Source organism: Mobula hypostoma, chromosome 11, assembly GCF_963921235.1.
Source record: "Mobula hypostoma chromosome 11, sMobHyp1.1, whole genome shotgun sequence".
Taxonomy (NCBI): Eukaryota; Metazoa; Chordata; class Chondrichthyes; order Myliobatiformes; family Myliobatidae; genus Mobula; species Mobula hypostoma.
Genome location: NC_086107.1, coordinates 4,532,424 through 4,546,551, shown reverse-complemented (window position 1 = coordinate 4,546,551; position 14,128 = coordinate 4,532,424). Strand labels below are relative to the sequence as shown.

At 45.9% G+C, this 14,128-nt stretch overlaps 1 protein-coding gene across 5 annotated transcripts in view; it reads left to right on the top strand.

Moving 5' to 3' along the window:
- Positions 1-14,128, top strand: part of LOC134353563 (liprin-beta-2-like) — a 263,694-nt gene that overhangs the window by 141,334 nt on the left and 108,232 nt on the right. For all 5 annotated transcript variants that reach the window (XM_063061606.1, XM_063061604.1, XM_063061605.1 and 2 more), the window contains one exon: positions 8,671-8,799. In XM_063061606.1, coding sequence (XP_062917676.1) covers positions 8,671-8,799 — 129 coding nt within the window. The remainder of the gene's footprint in view (positions 1-8,670; positions 8,800-14,128) is intronic.

The window sequence follows — 14,128 nt, the reverse complement described above, 5'->3', positions numbered from 1 at the left end:
AAAGGCAGGTCATGCTTCACGAGCCTGATTGAAGTTTTTGAGGATGTGACTAAGTACATTGATGAAGGTAGAGCTGTAGATGTAGTGTATATGGATTTTAGCAAGGCATTTGATAAGGTACCCCATGCAAGGCTTATTGAGAAAGTAAGGAGGCATGGGATCCAAGGGGACATTGCTTTGTGGATCCAGAACTGGCTTGCCCACAGAAGGCAAAGAGTGGTTGTAGATGGGTCATATTCTGCATAGAGGTCGGTGACCATTGGTGTGCCTCAGGGATCTGTTCTGGGACTCCTACTCTTTGTGATTTTTATAAATGACCTGGATGAGGAAGTGGAGGGATGGGTTAGTAAATTTGCTGATGACACAAAGGTTGGGTGTGTTGTGGATAGTGTGGAGGGCTGTCAGAGGTTACAGTGGAACATTGATAGGATGAAAAACTGGGCTGAGAAGTGGCAGATGGAGTTCAACCCAGATAAGTGTGAGGTGGTTCATTTTGGGAGGTCAAATATGATGGCAGAATATAGTATTAATGGTAAGACTCTTGGCAGTGTGGAGGATCAGAGGGATCTTGGGGTCTGAGTCCATAGGACACTCAAAGCTGCTGCGCAGGTTGACTCTGTGGTTAAGAAGGCATACAGTGTATTGGCCTTCATTAATCGTGGGATTGAGTTTAAGAGCCGAGAGGTAATGTTGCAGCTATATAGGACCCTGGTCAGACCCCACTTGGAGTACTGTGCTCAGTTATGGTCGCCTCACTATAGGAAGGATGTGGAAACCACAGAAAGGGTGCAGAGGAGATTCACAAGGAAGTTTTCTGGATTGGGGAGCATGACTTATGAGAATAGGTTGAGTGAACTCTGCCTTTTTTCCTTGGAGCGACGGAGGATGAGAGGTGACCTGATAGGGGTGTATAAGATGATGAGAGGCATTGATCGTGTGGATAGTCAGAGGCTTTTTCCCAGGGCTGAAATGGTTAGCACGAGAGGGGATAGTTTTAAGGTGCTTGGAAGTAGGTACAGAGGTGATGTCAGGGGTAAGTTTTTTTACACAGAGAGTGGTGAGTGTGTGGATTGGGCTGCCAGTGGCGGTGGTGGAGGTGGAAACGATAGGGTCTTTTAACAGACTCCTGGATGGCTACATGGAAGAATAGAGGGCTCTGGGTAAGCCTAGGTAGTTCTAAGGTAGGGACATGTTCGGCACAGCTTTGTGGGCTGAAGGGCCTGTATTGTGCTGTATGTTTTCTATGTTTCTAAAACGGCGACTGATTATTCCCCTCCATTCATGTTGCCTGACTTGCTGAATTCCTCCAGCATTTTTGACTTTGTGGGTTTTCACTGTTACAGTAGCAAGAGGTATTCAAATGAACACATGAACAGGCAGTGAAGAGGGCAATACCTTCCGAGCATAATGAGCCCAATCACACCTGTGTGATCAATTAAACTGCTATCACATACATTTTTGGGATTGGGGAGGAAACCGGAAGACCCAGAGGAAACTCACAGTTATGGGGCAAAAGTACAAACTCGTTACAGTCTGCGGCTGGAATTGAACCCAGATCCGTGATGCTGTAACAGCGTTACACTGACTGATCTGGTAAAATGGACAGTTGATGCTTCAGGTCAGGACTCCGCATCAAACAGGGTTTGCAATCATTTCATATTTTGTTGTGTTAATGAGATGAAGGTTACAGAACACCAGCTGTTTCCCTAAGTTGTGACAGACTGTTTAAACACTGGTTTAATTTGTGCATTGTTTTGAACAAACACTTGTTCAGTTCCTGCTTGTTTGTTCCTACTGAATCCGCTCTCCTTTGCATTCACCAGTCGTCCCACAGCAGCTCGTTGGTTTAAACCACTCTCCTTTGCCCACTGCATTCTTTTCCCACCCGTCTTTGTTAAAGGAGATGTGCAGAACGAGCTTTTCTTTGCTCGGCGTGGTAGGTGAGTAGATAAGGCAATGGCCAGACAATATTTGGAATATCGTGAGCAATTTAAGACGGCATATCTCAGGGAAGATGTGCTGGCCCTGGAGAGGGTCCAGAGGAGGTTCACAAGTACAATCCCGGGAATGAAAGGGTTACCATTTAATGTCCGTTTGATGGCCCTGGGCCTCTGTGAGATGTGTGGTGACACTATGGACTCAATTTCAAGCAATCTTCAACTCATATTCTCCAGTTTTTTTTTGTATTTGCACAGTTTGCTGTCTTTTGCACATCGGTTATTTGTCTCTGTCCTGTTAGATGTGGTCTTTCTTTGATTTTTTGTGCTTCTTTGTATTTGTCGTGAATGCCCATAAGAAAATGAATCTCAGAATTCTATATGGTGATGTATATGTACTTTGATAATGAATTTACTTTGAACTTTGAACTTACTGTCCCTGCGCACTATTAGTTAACATTGGCTGTTAGCACAAATGACTCATTTCACTCACAGAATGCTGGAGGAACTCAGTTTCTATGGAATTGAATAAACAATCTGATGCTTCAGGACGGTCTCAGCCCAAAACGTCGATTGTCTATTCATCTCCATAGATGTTGCCTGATGGCTGAGTTCACCCAGCATTTTGTGTCTGTTGCTCTGGATTTACAGCATCTGCAGAATCTCTCATGGTTATGAGTCAGTTCACTGTATATTTCGATGTGCGTGTGGTGAAATGAATCACGGCGAAGGGAAACTAGAGGGCAGAGGTTAAAGGTGAGAGGAAAGAAATTTGAAAGGGACCTGACAGGCAAATTTTTCACACAGTGGGTGCTGTGTGTGTGTGGAACGACCTGCCAAAAGAAGTGGTCGAGGCAGGTACAATGACAACATTTGAAAGACATTGGGATATATATCCCGGATAGGAGTGGTCCAAAGTGGGCAAATGGGACTAGCCTGGTGGGCGTCATGGTTGGCATGGACCAGTTAGGCCAAAGAGCCTGTTTCCATGCCAATTTGCTGGGAAAGTACTGGAGAACCAATTAATGACTAGCAGAGTAGTTCAACGGTCAGGTTGTCACAAAGCCAAAAGTTTCTGGGAATTGCAGGAGGTTGAACTTCCCAGAGAGACTTTCCAAATCGGGAAGCAGGCCTGCACGAACTGTGGGGAGCACTTACTGGATCTGCAGCTGACCTCTTCACTCACTGGCAACGCCCACTCGCCAAAGCAGTAATATGACCTGAGACGGGAAATGTTGAAATTGACCCACTTCCATAGTCTGAGGGTGATAATGTTTGGGGTGGCGTGGGGGTTGCTGGTGGAGTTCACCAATGGCTCAGAATCAGATTTATTATCACCAACATATTTCATGAAGTGTTGTTTTGGGGTCTGTAAGGCAGTTTGATGTTGTTTACAACTTCACTCTGGCTCCTCTGCGACGACACTGGTGGCAAGCTGTATCAACACTTGTCCTTCTCTTGGACGACATCAGTGACGTGGAGAGGGGGAAGCTGCTGGATGGGCAACAACCGGTTTTTCAAATCTTCCCGCCCAGGCTTGTGCCCTGGAGAGGACACAGTCCACCAGAGGCGCAAACCCACGATCCCCTGGGATCGACGGCTGCCTACAAGATGTTTTGCGGCAGCAGTACAATGCAATCAATTTAAAAATGAATCTACACTCAGTGGTCGCTTTATTAGGTACTCCTGTACACCTACTTGATAATGCAAATATCTAACCCGTCACTCAATGTATAAAAGCATGCAGACATGGTCAGGAAATTTAGCTGTTGTTCCGATCAAACACCAGAATGGGGAAGAAATGTGATTGAAATGACTTTGACCATGGAATGATTGTTGGTGTCAGATGGGCTGGTTTGAGTATCTCAGAAACTGCTGATCTCCTGGGATTTTCACGCACAACAGTCTCTAGAGTTTACAGAAAATGGTGCGATAAACAAAAAAAATCCAGTGAGAGCCAGTTCTGTGGGTGAAAATGTCTGGTTACTGAAAGAGGTCAGAAGAGAATGGCCAGGCTGGTTCAAGCTGACAGGAAGGCGACAGCAACTCCAATAACTACATGTTACAAGAGTGGCATGCAGAATGGCAATTGAACCTTGAAGTGAATGAGCTGCAGTGGCAGAATATCAGGAACTTACGCGAAGTATGACTTACACTGAGTGTAAGTTACAATAAAAAATATAAAACTATGTAGTGCAAAAAGAGAGCAAAGTTATGAGGTAGTCTTCATGGGTACGTTGTCCATTCAGAAGTCCAATGGGGGAGGGGAAGAAGCTGAGTGTGGGCCTTCTGTCCCCTGTACCTCCTCCCAGATGGTAGCAGTGAGAAGAGGGCATGTCCTGGATGATCAGGTTCCTTCATGATGGATGCCACCTTCTTGGGGTGTCACCTGTTCAAGATGTCCTAGATGTTGGGGAGGCTCGTGCCCTTGATGGAGCTGGCTGAGTTTACAAATTGCTGCACCATTTCTGATCATGTGCTGTGGTCCCTCCATGCCAGACTCTGATGTAACCAGTTAGAATGCTCTCCACCTTGCCTCTGTAGAAATTCGCTAGCGTCTTTGGTGACATACCAAATCTCCTCAAACTCAGACTGAAACGTACTCGCTGGTGGGCCTTCTTCAGACTTGTATCGATGTGGTGGACCCTGGGTAGTTCTTCAGATTAATTCATCATGTGCACATCGAAACATACAGTGAAATCCGTACTTTGTGTTAACCGCCAGCACACGCAAGGATGTGCTGCACGCAGCCCATAAGTGTTTCCACGCGTTGACACCCAGGAACTGAAAGCTGCACACCCTTTCCACCTTTCCACACTGACCCTTCTGAGGATCGGTGTGTGTTCTCCCTACTGCCCCAGTCCTGAAGTCCACAATCAATTCTTTGGTCTTACTGATGTTGGTTGGCAGGATGGGGATGTGTCTGCACCAAAGGAGGTGTAAGGCATCCTTCCCTCCGCTAGCCTTCAGGTCACTCTTGGGCAGGGTGTAGCACCTGCTTAACCCCCCGATCAAGTTATGTGAAGCCATGGGAACAGGTAGTGGATGATGTGGGCAATCATAATTTTGATTATGATTGTTAGCAAATTTCTTCTACCAAAGTGGTTTGCCATTGCCTTCTTCTGGGTAGTGTCCTTGCAAGATGGGTGACCCCAGCCATTCTCAATACTCTTCAGAGATTGTCTACCTGGTGTCAGTGGTCACATAACCAGGATTGTGATATGCACCAGTTGCTCATACGACCATCCACCACCTGCGTCCATGGCTTCACGGAGGGAAGGAGCACCTTACAGCTCCTCTGGTAGGATGTACCTCCACCCCACCAGCAAAGTAATAAAGCTTTTTTAAAATCATGAGAGGCAGATCGGTGGGCAGACATAATCTTTTACCTGGTACAAAAATGTCAAATGGCAAAGGATATGTCTTTAAAGTTAGAAGGGGGAGGAATTTATAAGTAATGTTGAGGGGTAAGATTCTATGCAGAGAATGGTAGGTCTGAAAAGGGTTACCAGGGAGAATGGTTGGTGTCTGTAACGGGTTACCAGGGAGAATAGTAGGTGTCTGTAACACGTTACCAAGGAGAATGCTAGGTGTCTGTAACGGGTTACCAGGGGTGGTACTGGAAGCAGATATTTTGGTGGAGGTATTAAGAGGCTTTCGAATAAGACACATGGATATGAAGGGAATAGATTATACACAGGAGGAGGATATTTAGTATAAATTGGTCTCAAGATCAGTACAATAACCAGCCTAGATACAATGGACGTGGAGAGCACAGCCTCAGAATGCAAGAATATCCCTTTAAGACCATAAGATATATGAGCAGAAATAGGCCATTTGGCCCATTGAGTCTGCTCCGCCATTTCATCATTTTCCTCTCAGCCCCAATCTTCTGCCTTTTCTCTATCATAGGACCATAAGAACAGAGATGAGGAGGAATTTCTTTAGCCAGAGGGTGGTGAATCTGTGGAATTCATTGCCACAGACAGCTGTGGAGACCAAGTCAATGGGTATATTTAAAGCAGAGGTTGATAGGCTGTTGGTTAGTAAGGCAGTCAACGGTCACTGGGAGAAGGCAGGAGAATGGGGCTCTTTTTCCCCATCATTCGTACTGGGGCATAGGCCGCCAACAGTAGCTCACCGATCTCCCGGAGCCCTGGGCCACTTTTCTCAAAGTGTAGCCCACCACAGATCCTTCCTCTCCCAGGGATGAGGTCTTTGCCATTTCTGTAGCCCTGGGTTTTTATGGGATGAGGCCGTTAGTCTAATGCCCAACCCTCCTCCTTTCTCAGCCGGGCTTGGGACCGTCCATAGCAGAGTTGCAATGAGGTTGAGAGGGATAATAAATCAGTGTTAATGGAGTGGCGGAGCAGACTCGGTGGGCTGAATGGCCTTCCAGCTCTGTGTTGTTCCGTGGCAAATGTCAGATGTTAACACGAGGTCTTCAACAAGATGGATGTCAGTGGCCCAAACTCTGAGAGGATTTCTTGAGTTGCTCCTTCTCACGACCTGCCAAAGGACGGGAAACAATAAGTAACTATAATTTAAACAGGACAAGAGGGAAATTGTGGAAATTGATTGAACTGGAGCAAAGGTGAAAGGTTTAAGTTGCTGAGTTACTTTGTTTAACCCTTTCCCAAGCACAAACAACTGATTCCCACTATGCTGATTGGTAATTTATTCCATCTGAATTCGGCAGTGTTCTTTCCCCAAAGAGTAATTGTGAACCACGTGGATTTTTTTGACACTCAGATAGGTTTCTGAGTCCCTTCTCGCCTCTGAATCATCACTCACCGCTCTCTGTGTAACAAAAGCCACCTCTGGCGTCTCATAAGACAGGAGCGATTCAGCCCATTGAGTCTGTTCCGCCATTCCATCATGCCTGATTTATTTTCCCTCTCATCCGCATTCTCCTGCCTTCTCCCCAGAACCTTGATGCCCTGACTATATCAAGATCCTCTCAACTGCCGATTTAGGTATAACCAATTACTTGGCCTCTACAGCTGTCTGTGGCAATGAATTCCACAAGAGACCTCTTTTTACTGGGTGTACCTGGAGATGCAGCTCGATATCCCCTCACTAAGAGCCACTGGACTCAGCAGTGAGAAAACCACTTTTCTCAGACTCTGTCTGTCTAGGGTAGATATGGCCTGGGTCTCACCAAACCTGGGAGGTTGGGATGTCTCGGCCACCTGAACCCCGATTTGTGTGAGTACTGTGTAACTTACTACTGTTGGCGCATGGCCAAGTGGTTAAGGCGTTCATCTAGTGATTTGAAGGTCGCTAGTTCGAGCCTTGGCTGAGGCAGCGTGTGTGTCCTTGAGCAAGGTACTTAACCACACATTCCTCTGCGATGACACCGGTGCCAAGCTCTATGGGTCCTAATGCCCTTCCCTTGTACATCAATGGCGTGGAGAGAGGAGACTTGCAGCATGGGCAACTGCTGGTCTTCCATACAACCTTACCCAGGCCTGCACCCTGGAAACCTTCCAAGGCGCAAATCCATGGTCTCATGAGATTAATGGATGCCTATAATACAACTGCTTCCATGCAATCACCCGTTGGCAAGAAATAACAGGCCGTACACTGCATGCAATTAGAAAGAAAGTATATTTGAGAATGCTAACTTAACTGAACAGTTATTATAGAAAAGAAAGAAGAACGAAGGGGCCCATCATAATTAAACAGTCAAATGTGCACATAAGTTGGAGCTTTACTTAAAGTTGTCCATAACTCGCGCGCTGGACCCACAATCTGCCTGAAAGATCGCACACCTTCCAAATGTCACTCAAGATTCATCTCGAACAAACGGGCTCTCACAACGTTCCTAAGCTGAACATCAAAGCCCCTTATCTGAGCTCAAACTCAAACAGGCTGAAAGCAGAACAGACTGCTCCTACAGAACTGCTAAAATGAAATACCTACTGCATAGCAGTAAAAATCTTAAACAGGGCGTTACACACACATTCACCACCCTCTGACTAAAGAAATTCCTCCTCATTTCTGTTCTAAAGGGATATCCTTGTGTTCTGTGGCTGTGCCCTCTGGTCCTAGACTCTCCCATTAATGGAAACATTCTCTCCACATCTACTCTGTCTAGGCCTTTCAATAGTCTAAAGGTTTCAATGAGATCCTCCTCCATTCTTCTTAACTCCTGTACCTCCATCTTGATGGTAGTCGGTCAAAGAGGTTGTGAGATAGGTGATGGGGATCTTCAACAGTGTTTCAGATCCTTCAACTGCAACAATTCCGGTAAACGTCACAAAAAGGGGGAAGGAGACCCTGGTGATCCTCCCGGTGGTTTTCACTATCCTCTGTAGGGTCTTGTATTCAGATGTCTTGCAGCTTTTGTACCGCACAATGATGCAGCCAGACAGGACTCTGTTGATGGTGCTCCTGTAGGAAGTTGTTAGAATGGGGGCAGGGAGCCTCACACACCACAGTCTCCTCAAAATGTAGCTGCTGCTGTGCCTTCTTGACTAATGAGGAGGTGCTAAGGCATTCAGATGAGTAAGGGTCCCACCCAATGCCCGATGGTCTGCCATTCCTTCAGAAGTAACTCCTCTCTCTCTCTCTCTCTAGGGCCTATGGATTGAACTTGGGGAAAGTCTTTCTGGTCTGTAACTGTGCTCTCCGGCTGTTTTCAGGAGTAACTCCTCTCCCTTCAGGGCCTATGGTTTGAACTTGGGGAAAGGCTTTCTGGTCTGTAACTGTGCTCTCCGGCTGTTTCCAGGAGCTGATGAGCAGAACGACTCTTGAGTCGCAGAAACTGGACCTCATGGAGGAGGTGAGCGCCCTGAAGGTTAAACTGTCAGGAATAGAGAAGGACCGATGGGAGAGCGAGGATCTACAGCGGAGTGAGGTTAGCCACACCTTTCTGTCTCTCTCTCTTACCTCCATAAAGACACAACATAAACACAAGAGATTTTACAGATGTTGGAAATCCAAAGTAACACACACCAGAATCCAGTCCTGTTTAAGGGTCTCGGCCCAAACTGTCAGTTGTTTATTCCTCTCCATAGATGCTGCCTGACCTACTGAGTTCCTCCAGCATTTTGTGTGTGTTGCTTCCATAAAGACGAAGTCAGGTTTAATTTATTTACTTGGAGATACAGCATGATAATGGGCCATTCCAGCCTAACGAGCCCGTGCTGCCCGATTATACCTATGTGACCAATTAACCTACTAACCCGTACGTCTTGAGAAACCAGAGCACCCAGAGGAAACCCACATGGTCTCGGGGAAAATATACACACTCCTTACAGACAGCGGCGGGAATACAACCTGGCACTGTAATAGCACCACGCTAACCGCTAATGCTACCATGTCACCATCTTTTTGTCAGATGCATTCACAGAGCCATTGGGTCATACTGCATATAAACAGGCCCTTTGTCCCAACTCATCTGTGCTGACTAAGCTGTCTACCTGAGCTAGTATCTCTTGCCTGTTTATTGGCCCATATCCCTCAAGGAGGCCCTCCACTGCTCGATATTGTGTCCTAACTATCTACACGTTACTCAAGCCAGGGCAGTGCGATATGGAGAGGAAGCTGCTGCCCATGCAGCTGGCTTCCCGTCACCATGGAGCCAATGAATCCAAAGGAAAGGCAAAAACTGATACAGTTGGCCCTAATGACTTGGCAGGAGTTGATAGTTAGCGTTGAAAACGTAGGACTGGCTAAGGGACTCCAGCTCCAGATTTTTCTTCAGGGTTTACTCCTGAAGACTTCCTCATGAATGGGTATAGCCACAATGCAGCGGAGGGTTGAGATTATCCATGCAGCCTTTAGGTTGTACTGCATAGAAAAAGGCCCTTTACCCTAACTCATCTGTGCTGATCAAGGTGCCTTCCTGAGCTAGTCTCTACAGAGACAGTTAGGTCGCAGCATCCATGGTCGACACTGACCAACGGAGGCCCTATTAGAGGGATATGGGCCAATAACAGGCTAGAGAAACTAGCTCAGCTAGGCTATTTGAGACGCACACCATTGGAAGCATTTAATAGGCAGTGGGAGCTTAACCCCTTAACCCCCACCCCCTTCCCGGTTATGACAACCTCTAAACCATGTGCCTGTCCAAGTGCCTTTTAACTGTGATTGTAAATTGGTTTATTATTGTCACATGTACCGAGTCAGGGTGAAAAATTTAGTTCTGCATGCCGTCCATGCAGATCATCGCAATGGGCCATTGAAAAAGTCCAAAGGAATACAATAACAAAATGCAGAATACAGTTCCAGAGTTAGACCTGTCTCAACCACTTCCTCAGGCAGTTCATTTCGTATGTCCTGTCCTCTATGTGATGGGGTCCTGGAAATCTTCTGGAAGGCTCTCGGCTGCCGGGTTATTGGGGGCTTTCTTCCTGAGCTTGCCAATGATGCAGTGGACTTTAGTGATGAATATTGATGCAACTATTTATGGTTGTATTCAAAGTTTGAAGCAAATTTATTATCAAAGTACATATGTCACCCTGTACCACCCTGAGATTCATTTTCTTGTGGGCATCTACAGTAAATATATGAAAGTCGGCAGAGTCAATGAAAGACCGCACCCAACAAGGTGGACAAATAAGCAATGAGCAACAAACAACAAACTATGTAAGAACAAAAAGAAAGGGGGGGGGGAGAGAGAGAAATAATAATAAATAAATAAATAAGCAATAAATATTAAGAACATGAGACGAAGAGTTCCGAAAGTGAGTCTGTTGGGAACAGATCAGTGTTGGAGTGAGTGGAGTTATCCCCTCTGACTCAAGAGCCTGAAGGTTGAACCTGGTGGTGTGGGTCCTGAGGCTCCTGTACCTCCTCCTGATGGCAGCAGCGACAAGAGAGCATCTGCTGGGTGGCGGGGATCCCTCATTTTGAATGCTACTTTCCTGACATCCTCCTTCATCAGAACGTTTCTAACACAGTCAGGTAGAACTGGTTCCTGGAAGATTTTGAGTGCCATTCTGCAAGATTATGTTCATGGGAACTAAAGGTCAAGCACCAGCAGTAGCTTTGCAGGGGTATTTTAGTGAAGTTTCCTGCCGTGCACACAACAGGATCTCTCAGACTTCACCACCACAGCTGTTTCCAATTTCCGCGTAAATTTTATTACCATTTCAATGTGTTGTTCATTCTATGGCTTTGAAAGTTTACCTCAGCTTAATTAGATGAGAGAGAGTAGCCGGGGGACTTCTGGAATTCTTTAATTGATTCAGTGTGTCTCAGTCTAAGGCATAGGTCAGTAGAGTCATAGAACACCAGAGCACAGAATCAGGTCCTTCGACCCATCTAGCCCATGCCAAACTTATTCTGCCTTGTCGCATTAACCTGAATCCATACCTCTCCTATCCCCGTACCTATCCAAATCTCTCTTAAACGTTGAAATAAACCTGCATCCACCACTTCTGCTGGCAGCTCGTTCCACACTCTCACCACCCTCTGAGTGAAGAAGATCCCCCTCGTGTTCCCCTTAAACATTTCACCTTTCACCCTTAACCCATGTCCTCTAGTTAGGGGCGGCATGCTGGTGTAGTGGTTAGCACAACGTGTTGCGGCTCAGGCAACCCAGGTTCGATTTCTGCCGCTGCCTGTCAGGAGTTTGTACGTTCTCCCCATAACCGCGTGGGTTTCCTCCGGGTGCTCCAGTTTCCTCCCACAGGTAAAGATGTACCAGTTGGTAGGTTAATTGGTCATTGTAAGTTTTTATGTGATTAGGATAGGATTAAGTTGGGGGGTGATTGCTGGGTGGCATGGCTTGAAGGGCCAGAAGGGCCTATTCTGCACTGTATCTCAATAAACAATAAATTATAATCTCACTCAACCTCAGTGGAAAAGTCTGCTTGCATTTACCCTATCTATAGTCCTCATAATCTTGAATACCTCTATCAACTCTTCCCCTCTTTCTCCTATTCAACTGTAACCCAGGACCTCAAGTCTTGACAACGCCCTCTCTGTCTCTGTACTCTTTCAATATTATTGCTGTCTTTCCCGTTGGTAGGTGACAGATCTGCACGCAATCCTCCGAATGAGGCCTCACCGATGTATTGTACAATGTGAACATGTCATGAACCAGTCCCTGTGTTCTCCAAGCTGTTTTTTTGTTGCAAATGATTTTGAAAGCTGCCTGAGGCGCACAGCCAAGATTAGTTAGCAGAGAGGTTTATTTTTAATTCTAATAGAAATCTCATGGTCTAGTTCAGCAGCTCAAAAGTCTAACAGCTGGTTTTCTGGAGTTGAATCTGTCACGAAGACAGAAGTCTGTAATTGGGCAAAGGGATGGATGGAGTTAGCATGGGACGTGCAGGACACTAATAAAGGCCCAGAATCTGCACTGCTGCAAACAGGAAGGCTCCACAGCACATCACAGGCACCAGCCTAGGGCTCTCTACAGAAAGGTAGAAGAGAAAGGACTCCATCTTTCCCCAAGCAGTAAGGCTGATCAACCCTCCACCCACTAACCCACCCTACACACTCCTCCACCACCACTGCTTTATCACAGTCACCCCGTGTCACTTTATGCACATACAATCAATCTGTATATAAGCTATCTTACATATTTATAGTTTTGTTTTTTAAAATTATTATTGTATTCTTATTGCTTTTTGTACTGCTTCAGATCTGGAGTAAGGTATGTTATGTAGGACTAAATGTTAATATCCCTTATCTTCACTCCAGAGACATGCTGCCTAGACTCTGTGGGGTGGCCAGTGAGTGGTGGCACCCTGTGGGTTATCCAGTGGGCGCCCTCTTTCCTCAGTGATTCGCTGATAGGCCCACGACACCTCCGGAGGGTTCAGCAGTCCCGGGCTCACCCCTTTCACTCACTTGGGGGCCCAGATGGAATCCTTTCTCTTCATCCAGAGCCACTGACTACCCTTTTCAGCAGCTCTGGAGAGGTCTTTGACTGCTTGTTGGTGTGCCCTCCCTCGCACTGCCAGCTCCAGGAGTAGCCTTGATGTTGATGTGGCTACAAATCCTCTGTGGCCTGCTTCGACCGGTCGGACCCTTGCTTTCCAGTTACGTCGTTGCGCATCGGCTGCAAGTTCAGCATACCTCAGCTTCTTGCGCTTGTATTTTGTTCCTCTTTACACTTGTGTACTAAAATTACATTAATCAATCTTGAATAATTCCCAGTCAGTGCACGGCGACCCGGGTTCATTTCCCGCCACTGACCGTGACCGTCTGGGTTTCCTGCGAGTGCTCTGGTTTCCTCTCACAATCCAAAGGCATTCTGATTGGTATGTTATTTAGTCATTATAAATTGTCCCGTGCTTAGGCTAGGGTTAAATCGCGGGATTGCTGGATGGTGCGGCTCGAAGAGCTGGAAGGGTCTACTCTACGCTGTCTCTCAATAAAAAAAAAAGTTTTGAATGAGTAGTTTTTCACACAAAAACCTCAGATTTGAGGTTTCCTAAGCTCAGGACTTTAACTCCACTTAACAATTTTATTTCTGATTTCTGATATCTGGAAATTAAGCTTCTGTCTCTGTGTGGGCCTCTGCGTCTCTCTGTCTCCATGCACGTCTATCTGTACATCTGTATTATTTCTTTCCTTATGAATGTGTTACAGTCTCTTTCACTGAGATATACAATCATGCTTGCCTTCGTCAGTCAAGGGCACCGAATTTAAGAGCTGCAACGTTCTAAGTTCAAAGTAAATTTATTATCAAAGTACATGTACGTCAGTATATACAACCCAGAAATTAATTTAATGTCTCATTACAACTTGGAGTGCTGTGTGCATTTCATGTTGCCAAGCTAGGGAAGGATGTCATCTAAGTTGATGTTATGACTGGAGAGTGTGAGTTATAAGCAGAGCTGTGTAGTCTGGGACCATTTCTCCTGGAGTGTAGAAAGCAGAGGAATGACCTTATTAGAGGTTTGTAAAGTCATCATGGGTATTGATAAGGTGGGTGGGTTACAGTCTGTGTCCCAGTGTAGGTGACGATAAAACTAGAGGACGTACCGTGTGTTTAAGATACTGGTACTGTATCGGTTTATTATTCTCACATGTACTAAAATGCACAAAAAGCCTTGCAAACTCATACAAGTCAGATCATTACACAATGTATTGAAGTAGAAAAAGGTAAAACAATAACAGAATGCAGAATATAACGTAATAGCCACAGAGAAAATGCAGTGTAGGCAATCAAAGTTCAAGATCATGACGAGGTAGATTGTGAGCTCGAGCGTCCACCTTGTCATACA